The 16,259-nt window shown below is 31.3% G+C and overlaps 1 protein-coding gene across 4 annotated transcripts in view; it reads right to left on the minus strand.

The window, feature by feature from the left end:
* Positions 1–16,259, minus strand: part of LOC143238008 (adenylate cyclase type 2-like) — a 186,822-nt gene that overhangs the window by 59,361 nt on the left and 111,202 nt on the right. For all 4 annotated transcript variants that reach the window (XR_013020380.1, XM_076477876.1, XM_076477874.1 and 1 more), the window contains 4 exons: positions 12,205–12,332; positions 10,454–10,612; positions 1,887–2,019; positions 1,342–1,500 (listed from right to left, as the gene is read on the minus strand). Coding sequence is in view for 3 of the 4 variants with exons in the window: in XM_076477876.1 (XP_076333991.1) it covers positions 1,342–1,500; positions 1,887–2,019; positions 10,454–10,612; positions 12,205–12,332 (579 nt within the window). In the remaining variant the exon portion in view is untranslated. The remainder of the gene's footprint in view (positions 1–1,341; positions 1,501–1,886; positions 2,020–10,453; positions 10,613–12,204; positions 12,333–16,259) is intronic.

The raw sequence follows: 16,259 nt of genomic DNA on the forward strand, positions 1-16,259 counted from the left end.
AGAAAGGTGGATAAATGTACATATCGTTATATTAAATGTTTAACAAGAAAGGTGGATAAATGTACATATCTTTATATTAAATGTTTAACAAGAAACGTGAATAAATGTACATATCTTTATGTTAAATGTTTAACAAGAAAGGTGTATAAATGTACATATCTTTATGTTAAATGTTTAAGAAGAAACGTGGATAAATGTACATATCTTTATATTAAATGTTTAACAAGAAAGGTGTATAAATGTACATATCTTTATGTTAAATGTTTAACAAGAAAGGTGTATAAATGTACATATCTTTATGTTAAATGTTTAAGAAGAAACGTGGATAAATGTACATATCTTTATATTAAATGTTTAACAAGAAAGGTGTATAAATGTACATATCTTTATATTAAATGTTTAACAAGAAAGATGGATAAATGTACATATCTTTATATTAAACGTTTAACAAGAAAGGTGGATAAATGTACATATCGTTATGTTAAATGTTTAACAAGAAAGGTGTATAAATGTACATATCTTTATATTAAATGTTTAACAAGAAAGATGGATAAATGTACATATCTTTATATTAAACGTTTAACAAGAAAGGTGGATAAATGTACATATCGTTATATTAAATGTTTAACAAGAAAGGTGGATAAATGTACATATCTTTATATTAAATGTTTAACAAGAAAGGTGGATAAACGTACATATCTTTATATTAAATGTTTAACAAGAAAGGTGGATAAATGTAGATATCTTTATATTAAATGTTTAACAAGATAGGTGGATAAACGTACATATCTTTATATTAATCTGTTCTCATTTATTTTTAAGTAATTCCCTCTCAAAGTTTCCGTCAAAAACTCATCTCAGAAATGTTAGAAACTCAAATATTTCCCACAGTCTTATCGGTTTCTTTAAATACTTTTTATTCTGTATAGTAAGTTATTTGTGCTTTTTGTAATTTTGAGACTGGAAACGGTCTCACTTTTAGAACTGCGTATAAAATAATCATTACATGTTTTTTTTAGCTTGTGGGTTTTTGACATTGAACACTAAACAAGTGCCATGCAATTTGAAAAGAAATCATCTTCAAAAGTTAAATGCCTTGTTTTATATTTCAAAACACGTGTTGTAACGCTTTCAGTGATTTATGGTGGCTTATTTTACTGCTGAAAATGTTTGTTCTATCCCCACCTCAATTTTTTTTGGTTTCATGTCATTCAAGTTTGCTATTCATTCAACTGATAGCAAATGAAAGAAAATAAATCGGATGTCTTAGTTTTTCTGGTTCGTCTTTTTAAAACCCATAAAATATTCAGTTTCTAAGATATGTAATGTTTTTTTACATACCGTTAAGCCAATATTTTTAGCAAGCGTGACTTCTGATATATTAGCAAAAGGCTTGTCGGCTCCCCAACATTCCACGTGTTTACTCATTTTAGAAGAAGTTCGACATCTAGTGGAGGAATCTGACTTTTTTGTCGCTCCTTTATTTTCGGTCATGCCTTCCTGTAAAACAGAAAACACTGAAAAGAGTACAACTAAATAATAGAAATTATATACAATAAATTACATAAAACCTAACATTTCAAAACAGAAACAAAAAATTGGAAAGAATAGTTTGTAACAAGTTTGGAGAAACACCTTACAAAAGAAACATGTGCATTTTTAATTTTTTGATTGACGTTAAGGAGCGTCTATGAAAATTATTAACATTATATTCTTAAATATGTAACATAGTTTAAGTTTTTGTTTCGTTTTTTATTTTTATTTTAATGACAAATATTCGCAGTAAATAAAGTCAGTTTAGTCTTAACAGTGAATGCGATTGTGAACGACTCCTGGTGGGGATTATATGCTTCATGAACAAAACAGATCAAAAGAAACACCATTACCTTAGGAGGAATTATAAGGAATGTTTCCACTTGGTGATTAAGACGAAACTGATCGTGAAGAAGTCCCTGGCGTGGCTCAACCTCGAACCTGTTGTCCAGTTGCTGCAGCGTTGCCATGGTAATATGCACTCGACTGGATATTTGTATACATGTGAACAGGTTGGGATATAAAGACAAGATATATAGCAAATTTTAACATCATAAAAGGTTTAAGTTCTCGATTTAAATGTGTTAATATGTTCTTAACACACTGGCATTTTCAACATTTTCCGGCATATCATCTCAGGACAATCAGACAGCAACATGGTTTAACACTCTCATGCAATATTATGTTTTACACATTGCTTCTCTGAGTTGTTTGGTTTTTAGTCGCAACCACAGTGTTCAGAAAATTCCAAGCATTCCTCTTAGAATCTAATGTTGAAAGAAACACGCACTGTCACCGCCCAGCACGAAAGAACCGTAGCATGTGTTAATAACATTTCAAAGATTGTGAAACGACGCGAAAGTTAACGTTACGTTCCGATAGCCCCCGTATCTATCGTTTTATTAAACAAGCCTAACGAAGACTAGAATTTCCAATTGTGTATAAGAACACTGAGATCAAAAACAGAGGTTTGGTTTGTTTTGAATTTCGCGCAAAGCTACTCGAGGACTATCTGCACTCGCCGTTTCTGATTTAGCAGTGTATGAATAGAAGGAAGACAGCTATTCGTCATCACCCACCGCCCACTCGTGAGCTACTCTTTTACCAACGAATAGTGGGATTGATCGTAACATTATAACGCCCCCACGGCTGAAAGGGCGAGCATGTTTGGTGCGACGCGAACCCACGACCTTTAGTTTACGAGTCAAGTACCTTAACCACCTGGCCATGCCGGGACTAAAACAGAGACAAACCACATTGAAAAAAACGAACGAAAAATCTATCTCTTCGATAGGTTCAATTGTCTTCCATAGGGAAAAGTAAAGTGTTATACAAAGAAGATGAAACGAGAAATTATGCTATTTAACACTCAGTGGAATTACTTACTTGAATTTTATCCAATATTACATTACTATTACTCTCTCAAACGACACTGTTAACTTTATATGAAGTATATATTGTTAAAAACATTTTCATTGTTTTGTACTGTTATTAAAGCTATCAACATGAAAGACTTTTTATGCACCCGTTTGTTAAGCAACTATATAGGGTTCAGTTATGGTTAAGCCTACTTTTGAACAACTTAACAACTGGAAAGGCAGACAACCAGTAGTAAGAGCTACATCAAGGGCTTTGTCCGCCTCCGAACCGAAATAAGAAAATGATTGTTACTTTTATAACACAACCACGGCTGAAAATGCGGATAGTCTTCAGCGGCATCGCATACTTTAGACCTTGGGCTACGCACCCCAGCACGTTAACCACTAGACTTTCTACGATCAGTGATCATTTATAGAGTAAGCTCTAGGTAATACCGTATAAAAATTAAGTCCAAAGTTGTTAATATGCTTGTTTGGTAACTTTGGCACAACTACACAAGAGGCCACCTGCGTTCTATCCACTAGAGGGAATCGAACCCCCGATCTTAGCGTTGTAACTCTATAAAACTATTGCTGATCAACCGAGAGACTTATTGAAATGGACTCTCAAACATATGACAGCACTTACTATTTTTAACGTTCAGGAGAGCATTTAGCTGTGCAAAGTTTATAAATTATCTTGAGTAAAGGTATCGTGGGGTAAGCTTAATAATTATTTGTATAAATAGATAGAAAAGTTATTTCATTTTAGATTAAAGTAATACAATACACTTTCAAAAAGTGATTTTCAATTATTTTAATTACAGGTATAGAAATTATTTTCTTAGCAAAAGTGTTACACGAACAAAATTAGATCGTATGAAAAATTTCGTTTGTACGAGATTTCTTTTATCAGCAAATACTAAATAACTGTATACGTAGCCCTAAAAATAACAACATTAACGAATGTTAATGATCATTTTGGATCAAGCATGCTTTCAGTGTTTTATGAAACGAATCTGCTAAGCCTCACCAAGACTGATAGGTGTTTCTGGACTACGAATAGTCCTTAAGACATACAAAGTATCACAAGTGTTGTTAATCTAACGGAATTGTTCAACGTACTATGACGTTTAGTGTCCCCCATCTGGAAGAAGATAAAGTAAACCTCGAGTTTGGATACTATATAACAAAGTTTGAGATTAATGAAAGATGTCACAAGATCGATTCTTGATTATTACCCTAAAAAGAAACACGTATCTCTTTTGTCACAATGACGGTAGCTGATGTTTTTTGTTTGTTTATTTGTTTGTTATATATATCTCTGGAACACACAACATTTATTGAAGACAAGACGGCAGACTATACTACAGTAATAAAATACAGAGCAGTTTAACGATACCTGAAAATAACAACACCAACCGGTGAATTTCCCTTTTTTATCAAAACGTGTAATTTTAGTGAAGAAAAAACTGTAAATTACGTTAAGTCTTAATCTATTATGTGATTCGCTAAGCCTTCACCAGTGGACTACTTTTACCAACGTCACGGCTCATCAGTCCTCATTACAACAGAAAATAAAATAGATGCATTAGGCTTCATATCATATTGAAATGTAAATAATTTGTGGGCTTTGATGTATATCCATTTGTTTACTACTAACAACCTAAAAAACATTAAGTGATTGAGTAACGTGTAGTTATATCTTGGACAAAGGAATACATTGTAAATTCACAAGCGCCAATTACTCAGCACTATAAATGTATTTCATGTACGTAACATTATATGTTTCAACAGAACATTTATTTGTGTTTATCAGATGTGATACACCGTCACAATTAATTATTTATTTTCATTCAACGAATATAGTAACTTATTTGTACATTTTTAATTTCTTTGCTCAAAGGCGTAGTAATTTCATGTAATTAGTTGTATCACTACGCAACGTACACAACATGTGGTACGTAGTCACAAACAAATGTACTCTGTAAATAGACTTAACCGTTGTAGCATTATGCGTGGTACCGACAGAGTAACTACAGTAATGTTTATATAAACAGGTTCACGTGTCCTTGGAACAGTACCTGTACAGACAGAGTAACTACAGTAATGTTTATATAAACAGGTTCACGTGTCCTTGGAACAGTACCTGTACAGACAGAGTAACTACAGTAATGTTTATATAAACAGGTTCACGTGTCCTTGGAACAGTACCTGTACAGACAGAGTAACTACAGTAATGTTTATATAAACAAGTTCAGGTGTCCTTGGAACAGTACCGGGATACAGATGGAGTAACTGAGGTAATGCTTGTATAAACAGAATCACGTATTCTTGTTACAGGGACACCGTTTCCCATGGAACTGACCTGCTCATGAAAACACCCGATAAAGAAAAACAACACTACATTACCGTTTTGATATTCGTGTAACTGTCTGTCTAGATCGCAAGGGCTTATGCAAAACCAAGAGACAGAATATTATTGGAGATAAAAGAAGTAGGTTAATGCCGTCATAAAATGTACCTTCTGGCCACAAGGAATCCATATGGACAAATAACGTGGAGAATAAGAGCTCCTGGCGGACAAAAGTGCCTTCACGACGCAATAAAATTGAATTTATGTTTCGTAGACGGCAGAGGTGAGACTGAAAGTCCGAGGTGCAGGGAAGAGCTAGTTATTGCTGTCTTTCATTCCGAAATACTCAGTTTGTTTGCTTATTTGAAATTTCCTTACCGAACGACACAAGAGCTTATACACTAGAGGGAAGGTAGAGCTAGTCAAAAGCATCTTGCGCCAACTCTTTAGCTACTCTTGTCTGACTGCATTAGTAGAACTTGTTACTTATATAACACACCCATCCTCCCAAAAATCGAGCTTGTTCTTGCTTTATTCAGTAATGGGACGCGAACCATAAACCGTTGGATTCACAGTGGCAAAGTGATGTGTAGCTTTGTGCTTAACTTGTATTGTTCAAAATAACTTGATCTCCCGTCACAAACAAACATATTTTACTTTCTAATTTTGTAACCGTTTTGATATAGTTACGTTTTACAGGTCATCACATCTTGTATGGGTACTATATATTCGTAATTTGTATCTATTGGCGACTGTCTTAATTTGGAACTAGTGACTGAAAGAAGACAACCAGTTATTATCACCTTTATGGTAATGGACTGACCTGTTACTCTTAAGCCGTACTGAGAGCTTAAAGTGTAGGTGGATATTATATGCAATAGTATGGATTCGAACTCGATTCGCCATCTCTGAAATCTAGAACACTACGATATGTCCAATCAGACCCCACCATCTTCCTTTTAGGGGAAAGAGCTGTTTCCAAACTCACATTTGCTTAATAAATTACGAAGGATAATAGCAAGGTTATTCTAGAGGGAATTGTGGATTAGAAGTCAAGCATTTTCTGTATAGAAAGGCAAACTCTTTACTATAGTTATAGCTTATGATCATGTAGGGCATGAAAACAAGTTAATTTGCTGTACGGCAAATCCGACGGTTTGTAGCTCGCGTTCCGCACTTTATGATCGGGGGTACGTTATAAGAGTGATGGTCGAATCCCATTACTGGAGAAGAGCAGTCCAAAAATTAACTTTGGATAGCTAGTGCAGACCGCCTTTCGCGAACATCCCGAACATAAGGAGACGTTACATTTGTGGTTCGTCAAATACAAAAGCAATAATAACACTGAATTTTCAAATGATATCAGCGAATCTTACCACAGTTTTGACACACACACACACATAAATTACTTTGAAAGTTTCAAAATTTTTGTTTCTACGTGAAGACTATTTATTTTATTATAGAAAACGCTTTACTCGACTTAGTTGCTCGAAACGCTATTTTTAATTAATTATCTAAGTTCCCACGGGTGGCTTCCTCAAAGGACGATCTATAATTAAATAAATTGATTAATTAATGAAACGTTTCAAAAAGCTCGGGGTCTCTTGAATAACTAATTAAGGATATTTGAAACATTTATCTCTGTCAATTGAGTAGATTTCCAAGCTCGGTTGGCGAGTTAGATATGCAGATTTTATTGTCAATGACACACTACGGGTGAACAGGGACTTTGGGAAAGTTTCGATAAGTTGGTACACATAAAACAAATTGTCCATGAATCACGTTTAATACAGTTTCGATTCGGCCAATTAAACAAGTATCTCTGTCCGCTCGTGTAAGCTACGAAATAATATATTGTCAATTAGTAAGTTTATCTCATTAAGTTCATTGTTATAATAAAAAGTATATTAATAACATCCGGGTTCCTGTGCATTAAACTGTTTTTAAAGCTAATTTTCTTTTGAGGCATATTTGAATAAACTTTTTGAAAGAGCTTTGACGTATGTAAATAAAATGCACACAATTAGAACGCGCCTGGGGTAAGTTAACTAACTGAAAATATTCACGTGCAAGTTAAATAACGAGTTGTTTACTCATGCAAACGCATATGTGTGTTTATTTGTTGGATTTTACGCAAACTTACACGAGGGTTAATTGAGCTAACTATCTCTAATTCAGAAGTGACAGACTATAGGGAATACTGCTAGTCAACCCAAACTAACACCAATTCTTAAGTTATTCTTTCCAAACCGAACAACAGGATTTGACTGTTATTCTTGTAATGCACACACGTCTCTAAGGTACAGAGATTAAACCACTATGCCGGTTGCTAGATACTAGACCACGCCCAGCCCTTATGTAAACGAGAAGAGAGAAGAGATTATTATTAATCACATGTTTGTAGTTGTAAAAGAAAGTTTAAAGCTATAAATAGAAGTTTTTTATTTTTACTTCACGTTAAAACTCAGTGAACACTAAATAATGTAAATATACAAGAAATCTGCTGTGTCCCTATATATTTAGAAAAAAGTCACTGTCTCCCTATAAGTGAAGAAGAAAGCTACTGTGTTCCAACAAGTGTATCAGAAAACCACTGTCTCCCTATAAGTGAAGAAGAAAGCTACTGTGTTCCAACAAGTGTATCAGAAAACCACTGTCTCCCTATAAGTGAAGAAGAAAGCTACTGTGTTCCAACAAGTGTATCAGAAAACCACTGTCTCCCTATAAGTGTAGAAGAAAGCAACTGTGTTCCAACAAGTGTATCAAAAAACCACTGTCTCCCTATAAGTGTAGAAGAAAGCTACTGTGTTCCAACAAGTGTGTCAAAAAACCACTGTCTCCCTATAAGTGTAGAAGAAAGCTACTGTGTTCCAACAAGTGTATCAGAAAACCACTGTCTCCCTATAAGTGTAGAAGAAAGATACTGTGTCCCAACAAGTGTATCAGAAAACCACTGTCTCCATATAAGTGTAAAAGAAAGATACTGTGTCCCAACAAGTGTATCAGAAAACCACTGTCTCCCTATAAGTGTAGAAGAAAGCTACTGTGTTCCAACAAGTGTATCAAAAAACCACTGTCTCCCTATAAGTGTAGAAGAAAGCTACTGTGTTCCAACAAGTGTGTCAAAAAACCACTGTCTCCCTATAAGTGTAGAAGAAAGCTACTGTGTTCCAACAAGTGTATCAGAAAACCACTGTCTCCCTATAAGTGTAGAAGAAAGATACTGTGTCCCAACAAGTGTATCAGAAAACCACTGTCTCCATATAAGTGTAAAAGAAAGATACTGTGTCCCAACAAGTGTATCAGAAAACCACTGTCTCCCTATAAGTGTAGAAGAAAGCTACTGTGTTCCAACAAGTGTATCAGAAAACCACTGTCTCCCTATAAGTGAAGAAGAAAGCTACTGTGTTCCAACAAGTGTATCAGAAAACCACTGTCTCCCTATAAGTGTAGAAGAAAGCAACTGTGTTCCAACAAGTGTATCAGAAAACCACTGTCTCCCTATAAGTGAAGAAGAAAGCTACTGTGTTCCAACAAGTGTATCAGAAAACCACTGTCTCCCTATAAGTGTAGAAGAAAGCAACTGTGTTCCAACAAGTGTATCAAAAAACCACTGTCTCCCTATAAGTGTAGAAGAAAGCTACTGTGTTCCAACAAGTGTGTCAAAAAACCACTGTCTCCCTATAAGTGTAGAAGAAAGCTACTGTGTTCCAACAAGTGTGTCAAAAAACCACTGTCTCCCTATAAGTGTAGAAGAAAGCAACTGTGTTCCAACAAGTGTATCAGAAAACCACTGTCTCCCTATAAGTGTAGAAGAAAGATACTGTGTCCCAACAAGTGTATCAGAAAACCACTGTCTCCCTATAAGTGTAAAAGAAAGATACTGTGTCCCAACAAGTGTATCAGAAAACCACTGTCTCCCTATAAGTGTAGAAGAAAGCTACTGTGTTCCAACAAGTGTATCAGAAAACCACTGTCTCCCTATAAGTGTAGAAGAAAGCAACTGTGTTCCAACAAGTGTATCAAAAAACCACTGTCTCCCTATAAGTGAAGAAGAAAGCTACTGTGTTCCAACAAGTGTATCAAAAAACCACTGTCTCCCTATAAGTGTAGAAGAAAGCAACTGTGTTCCAACAAGTGTATCAAAAAACCACTGTCTCCCTATAAGTGTAGAAGAAAGCTACTGTGTTCCAACAAGTGTGTCAAAAAACCACTGTCTCCCTATAAGTGTAGAAGAAAGCAACTGTGTTCCAACAAGTGTATCAGAAAACCACTGTCTCCCTATAAGTGTAGAAGAAAGATACTGTGTCCCAACAAGTGTATCAGAAAACCACTGTCTCCATATAAGTGTAAAAGAAAGATACTGTGTCCCAACAAGTGTATCAGAAAACCACTGTCTCCATATAAGTGTAAAAGAAAGATACTGTGTCCCAACAAGTGTATCAGAAAACCACTGTCTCCCTATAAGTGTAGAAGAAAGATACTGTGTCCCAACAAGTGTATCAGAAAACCACAGTCTCCATATAAATGCAGAAAAAAAAGCCCCTGTGTCCCTGAAGACATACGAGGAAGCCACTGTGTCCCTAAAGGCATACCAGGAAGCCACAGTGTCCCTAAAGGCATACGAGGAAGCCACTGTGTCCCTAAAATTATACGATGAAGCCATTGTGTCCCTAAAGGTATACGAGGAAGCCACTATGATCCTAAAGGTATACGAGGAAGTCACTGTGATCCTAAAGGTATGCGAGGAAGCCACTGTGATCCTAAAGGTATGCGAGGAAGCCACTGTGATCCTAAAGGTATGCGAGGAAGCCACTGTGATCCTAAAGGTATGCGAGGAAGCCACTGTGATCCTAAAGGTATGCGAGGAAGCCACTGTGATCCTAAAGGTATGCGAGGAAGCCACTGTGATCCTACAACTGTGCAGGAAAACTAACGTGTCGTTTTTGTTAGCAATTTTCTAAACAAATCGACTTTAAAAATCTATTGCCAAGATAACAAATTTATTTAGTAGTGAGGCCAGCCTAGATCAGCCCTAAGAAACGGTTGTTCTCCTCTTTATTTTGGTGAAAGTGTTAATACCTATACAAGCAGTCCTGAGAAACAATGTCTCAAGAAAGTTTGTTTGGGATAGGGGGATAACGAAAACAAAATACGTAACTAGAAAGTTTTAAACTTTATAGCCATCAATTAAATGGTTTCTTACCCTGGAACTCCTGAAGATTCCATGTGATTGGCTAGTGTGACATCATCGGACCATACGTCATATTGCCATTTACGCAGGCCCAGTACACCACACAAAACGTTACCAGTATGAATTCCAATACGCATGTCGACGTTTACTTCTGTTGCCTCACGTACAACTCTGTAAAAATTAATTTCAGTATTCTCCAAACCACACCAGGTGTGAACATTTCGTTAAGAGGTAATTTTGACTCGCACGCTATGGGATATTTTTGCTTGCATGATCAATAATTTATTAGGCCTAGAAGCATTTAGACTTCAAAGTAGGTTAACGTCAACTTGATTTGTAGTGACCACAACACAAACTAGGCTAAAGTCTGTTTAATTTGTATCGACCACAACACAAACTAGGCAAAATTCTGTTTCATTTGTATCGACCACAACACAAACTAGGCAAAATTCTGTTTCATTTGTATCGACCACAACACAAACTAGGCTAAAGTCTGTTTAATTTGTATTGACCACAACACAAACTAGGCTAAAGTCTGTTTATTTGTAGTGACCACAACACAAATTAGGTTAAAGTTTGTTTAATTTGTATTGACCACAACACAAACTAGGCTAAAGTCTGTTCAATTTGTATTGACCACAACAGAAACTAGGCAAAATTCTGTTTAATTTGTATTGACCACAACACAAACTAGGCTAAAGTCTGTTTAATTTGTAGTGACCACAACACAAACTAGGCTAAAGTCTGTTTAATTTGTATCGACCACAACACAAACTAGGCTAAAGTCTGTTTAATTTGTATCGACCACAACACAAACTAGGAAAAAGTCTGTTTAATTTGTATTGACCACAACACAAACTAGGCTAAACTCTGTTTAATTTGTAGTGACCACAACACAAACTAGGCTAAAGACTGTTTAATTTGTAGTGACCACAACACAAACTAGGCTAAAGTCTGTTTAATTTGTAGTGACCACAACACAAACTAGGCTAAAGTCTGTTTAATTTACATTGACCACAACACAAACTAGGCTAAAGTCTGTTTAATTTGTAGTGACCACAACACAAACTAGGCTAAAGTCTGTTTAATTTGTAGTGACCACAACACAAACTAGGCTAAAGTCTGTTTAATTTATATTGACCACAACACAAATTAGACTAAAGTCTGTTTATTTGTAGTGACCACAACACAAATTAGGTTAAAGTTTGTTTAATTTGTATTGACCACAACACAAAGTAGGCTAAAGTCTGTTTCATTTGTATCGACCACAACACAAACTAGGCTAAAGTCTGTTCAATTTGTATTGACCACAACACAAACTAGGCTAAAGTCTGTTTCATTTGTATCGACCACAACACAAACTACGCTAAAGTCTGTTTATTTGTAGTGACCACAACACAAATTTTGTTAAAGTTTGTTTAATGTTAACATAAACTACATTAAAGTTTGTTTGATTTTCTCGATATCACAATATAAACAGGACTAAAGTTAACTTGATTTGTTCTAACGACAAACAGTAAAGCTATTATCATACAGTGTTCTATATTATGTACTTAGATTATGACACAATGGTTCTTACAGGGTGTCAGTAAAGATATAGTTTTAACATGAAACTCTGATGTCATTTCCGTTATTACTACTTTACTTTCTAGTGGTTAGTACGAATGATTCCACTACATCTACTTACTACCTTCAGTATTCTTAATTTATAGTGATTAATGTCAGATTTAACATAAAATAATTTGATTTCCTTTGAATATTACCTGATAGCCTCTATCATCTGAAGACCCATTCGCACACAGTTGTAAGCATGGTTAGGCCTAGAAACTGGTAATCCCGATACGCAATAGTAACAATCTCCAAGAATTTTGATTCTCATGCATTGGTTTTCCTGAAACAGAAATCTGTTATAATTAAAAATATTATATAACATAAATCTAACTGTTACACTTAAAAATGTGCTATACCATTAGTCTGTTATCATTAAAAATATTTATAACACTAGCCTGTTATCATTAAATCATTAAAAATATTATAAAATATATATCTGTTATCTTTAAACATATTTTGTAACACAAGTCTGTTATCATTAAAATGTTATATAAATCAAACTGTTACCATTAAAATATTGTATAATATATATCTAATTGTTATCATTAAATATATTTTGTAACACAAGTCGGTTATCATTAAAAATATTCTATAACATAAGGCTGCTATCAATAAAAATATAATATAACACAGCTCTGTTATCATTAAAAATATTCTAAAACACAAGTCTGTCATAATTAAAAATATTCTATAACACAAGTTTGTTACCATTAAGATATTATATAACATAAATCTAACTGTTATCATTAAAAATAGTCTGTAACATTAGTCTGTTATCATTAAAATATATAAATCTAACTGCTATCATTAAAATATATAAATCTAACTGTTAACATTAAATATTATATAAATCTAACTTTTATCATTAATGTATTATATAATATATATCTAATTGTAATCATTAAAAATATTCTACAACACTAGTCTGCTATCATTAAAATATTATATAATATAAATCTAACTGTTTTCATTAAATATATTCTATAACACAAGTCTGTTATCACTAAAATATTATATAACACAAGTCTGTTACCATTAAAATATTATATAATATAAATCTAACTGTTATCACTAAAATATTCTATAACACTAGTCTGTTATCATTAAAATATTATATAAATCTAACAGTTACCATTAAAAATATTCTGTAACACAAGGCTGCTATCATTAAAAATATTCTATAACACAAGTGTGTTATCATTAAAAATATTATGTAACACAAGTTTGCTATCATTAAAATATTTTGTAACAGAAGTCACAAGTAAAAATATTATATAATATTAATTTTACTGTTGTCGTGTAACAAATATTTTGTGACACAGGTCTGTTATGAGTAGAAATATTATATAGTATAAATCTAACTGTTATCATTAAAATATTCTATAACACAAGTATGTTATCATTAAAATATTATATAATATAAATCTGGCATAATTAAAAATATTCTATAACAATAGTCTGTTATCACTAAAATCTTATAAAAATCTAACTGTTATCATTAAAATATTATATAATACATATCTAACTGTTATTCTTAAAATATTTTGTAACACAAGTCTGTTATCATTAAAAATATTCTATAACACTAAAGTGCTATCATTAAAAATATTCTATAACACTAAAGTGCTATCATTAAAAATATTGTATAACACAAGTCACAATTAAAAATATTATATAATATTAATTTTACTGTTGTCTTTCAACAAATATTTTGTAACACAGGTCTGTTATCATTAGCAATATTATATAATATAAATCTAACTGTTATCATAAAAAACATTATATAAATCTAACTGTTATCATTAAAATATTATACAAAATGCAACTGTTATCATTAAAATAACACATAATCTAACAGTTATCCTTAAAATTATTCTATAACACAAGTCTTTATGATTAAAATATTATATAATATAAATCTAACTCTTATCATTACAAATATTCTATAACATTAGATTGTTATCATTAAAATATATAAATCTAACTGTTATCATTAAAAATATTCTGTAACACAAGGCTGCTATTATTAAAAATATTCTATAACACAAATCTGTTATCATTAAGAATATTATGTAACACAAGTTTGTTACTATTAAGATATTATATAATATAAATCTATCTGTTATCATTAAAAATATACTGTAACATCAGTCTGTTATCATTAAAATATATGAACCTAACTGTTATCATTAAATATTATATAAATCTAACTGTTATCATTAAAATATTATATAATATATATCTAAATGTAATCATTAAAAATATTCTACAAAACTAGTCTGCTATCATTAAAATATTATATAATAATAATCTAACTATTATCATGAAAGATATTCTATAACACAAGTCTGTTATCATTAAGAATATTCTGTAACACAAGTTTGTTACCATTAAGATATTATATAATATAAATGTAATTGTTATCATTGAAAATATTCTGTAACATTAGTCTGTTATCATTAAAATATTATATAATCTAACTGTTAACATTAAAATATTATATAAAATCTAACTGTTATCATTAAAATATTATATAAATCTAACTGTTATCATTAAAATATATAAATCTAACTGTTATCATTAAATATTATATAAATCTAACTTTTATCATTAAAGTATTATATAATATATATCTAATTGTAATCATTAAAAATATTCTGCAACACTAGTCTGCTATCATTAAATATTATATAATATAAATCTATCTGTTTTCATTAAATATATTCTATAACACAAGTCTGTTATCACTAAAATATTATATAACACTAGTCTGTTATCATTAAAATATTATATAAATCTAACTGTTATCATTAAAAATATTCTGTAACACAAGGCTGCTATCATTAAATATATTCTATAACACAAGTCTGTTATCACTAAAATATTATATAACACTAGTCTGTTATCATTAAAATATTATATAAATCTAACTGTTATAATTAAGAATATTCTGTAACAGAAGTTTGTTACCATTAAGATATTATATAATATAAATCTAACTGTTATCATTAAAAATATACTGTAACACAAGTCTGTTACCATTAAAAATTTTTTGTACCAAAGCTCTGTTATCATTAAAAATATTCTATAACACAAGTGTGTTATCATTAAAAATATTATGTAACACAAGTTTGCTATCATTAAAATATTTTGTAATAGAAGTCACAAGTAAAAATATTATATAATATTAATTTTACTGTTGTCGTGTAGCAAATATTTTGTGACACAGGTCTGTTATCAGTAGAAATATTATATAGTATAAATCTAACTGTTGCCATTAAAATATTCTATAACACAAGCATGTTATCATTAAAATATTATATAATATAAATCTGTCATAATTAAAAATATTCTATAACATTAGTGTGTTATCATTAAAATCTTATATAAATCTAACTGTTATCATTAAAATATTATATCATACATATCTAATTGTTATTCTTAAAAATATTTTATAACACTAGAGCGCTATCATTAAAAATATTGTATAACACAAGTCACAAATAAAAATATTATATAACATTAATTTTACTGTTGTCGTTCAACAAATATTTTGTAACACAGGTCTGTTATCAGTAGCAATATTATATAATATAAATCTAACTGTTATCATTAAAATATCACATAAATCTAACTGTTATCATTAAAATATCACATAAATCTAACTATTATCATTAAAATATCACATAAATCTAACTGTTATCATTAAAATTATTCTATAACACAAGAATGTTATCATTAAAATATTATATAATATAAATCTAACTCTTATCATTACAAATATTCTATAACACTAGTGTGTTATCATTAAAATATTATATAAATCTAAGTTTTATCATTAAAAATATTTTGTAACACAAGTCTGTTATCACTAAAAATATTTTGTAACACAGCTCTGTTATAATTCAAAATATTCTGTAACACAAATTTGTTATCATTAAATATATTCTATAACATTAGTCTGTTATCATTAAAATATAAAAATCTAACTGTTATCATTAAAATATTATATAAATCAAACTGTTATCATTAAAATATTATATAATATATATCTAATTGTTATCATTAAAAATATTATACAACACTAGTCTGTTATCATTAAAAATATTCTATAACACTAGTCTACTATCATTAACAATATTCTATAACACTAGTCTGCTATCATTAAAAATATAATATAACACAAGTCTGTTATCATTAAAATATT

The sequence above is a fragment of the Tachypleus tridentatus genome, chromosome 13, assembly GCF_004210375.1.
Source record: "Tachypleus tridentatus isolate NWPU-2018 chromosome 13, ASM421037v1, whole genome shotgun sequence".
Taxonomy (NCBI): domain Eukaryota; kingdom Metazoa; phylum Arthropoda; class Merostomata; order Xiphosura; family Limulidae; genus Tachypleus; species Tachypleus tridentatus.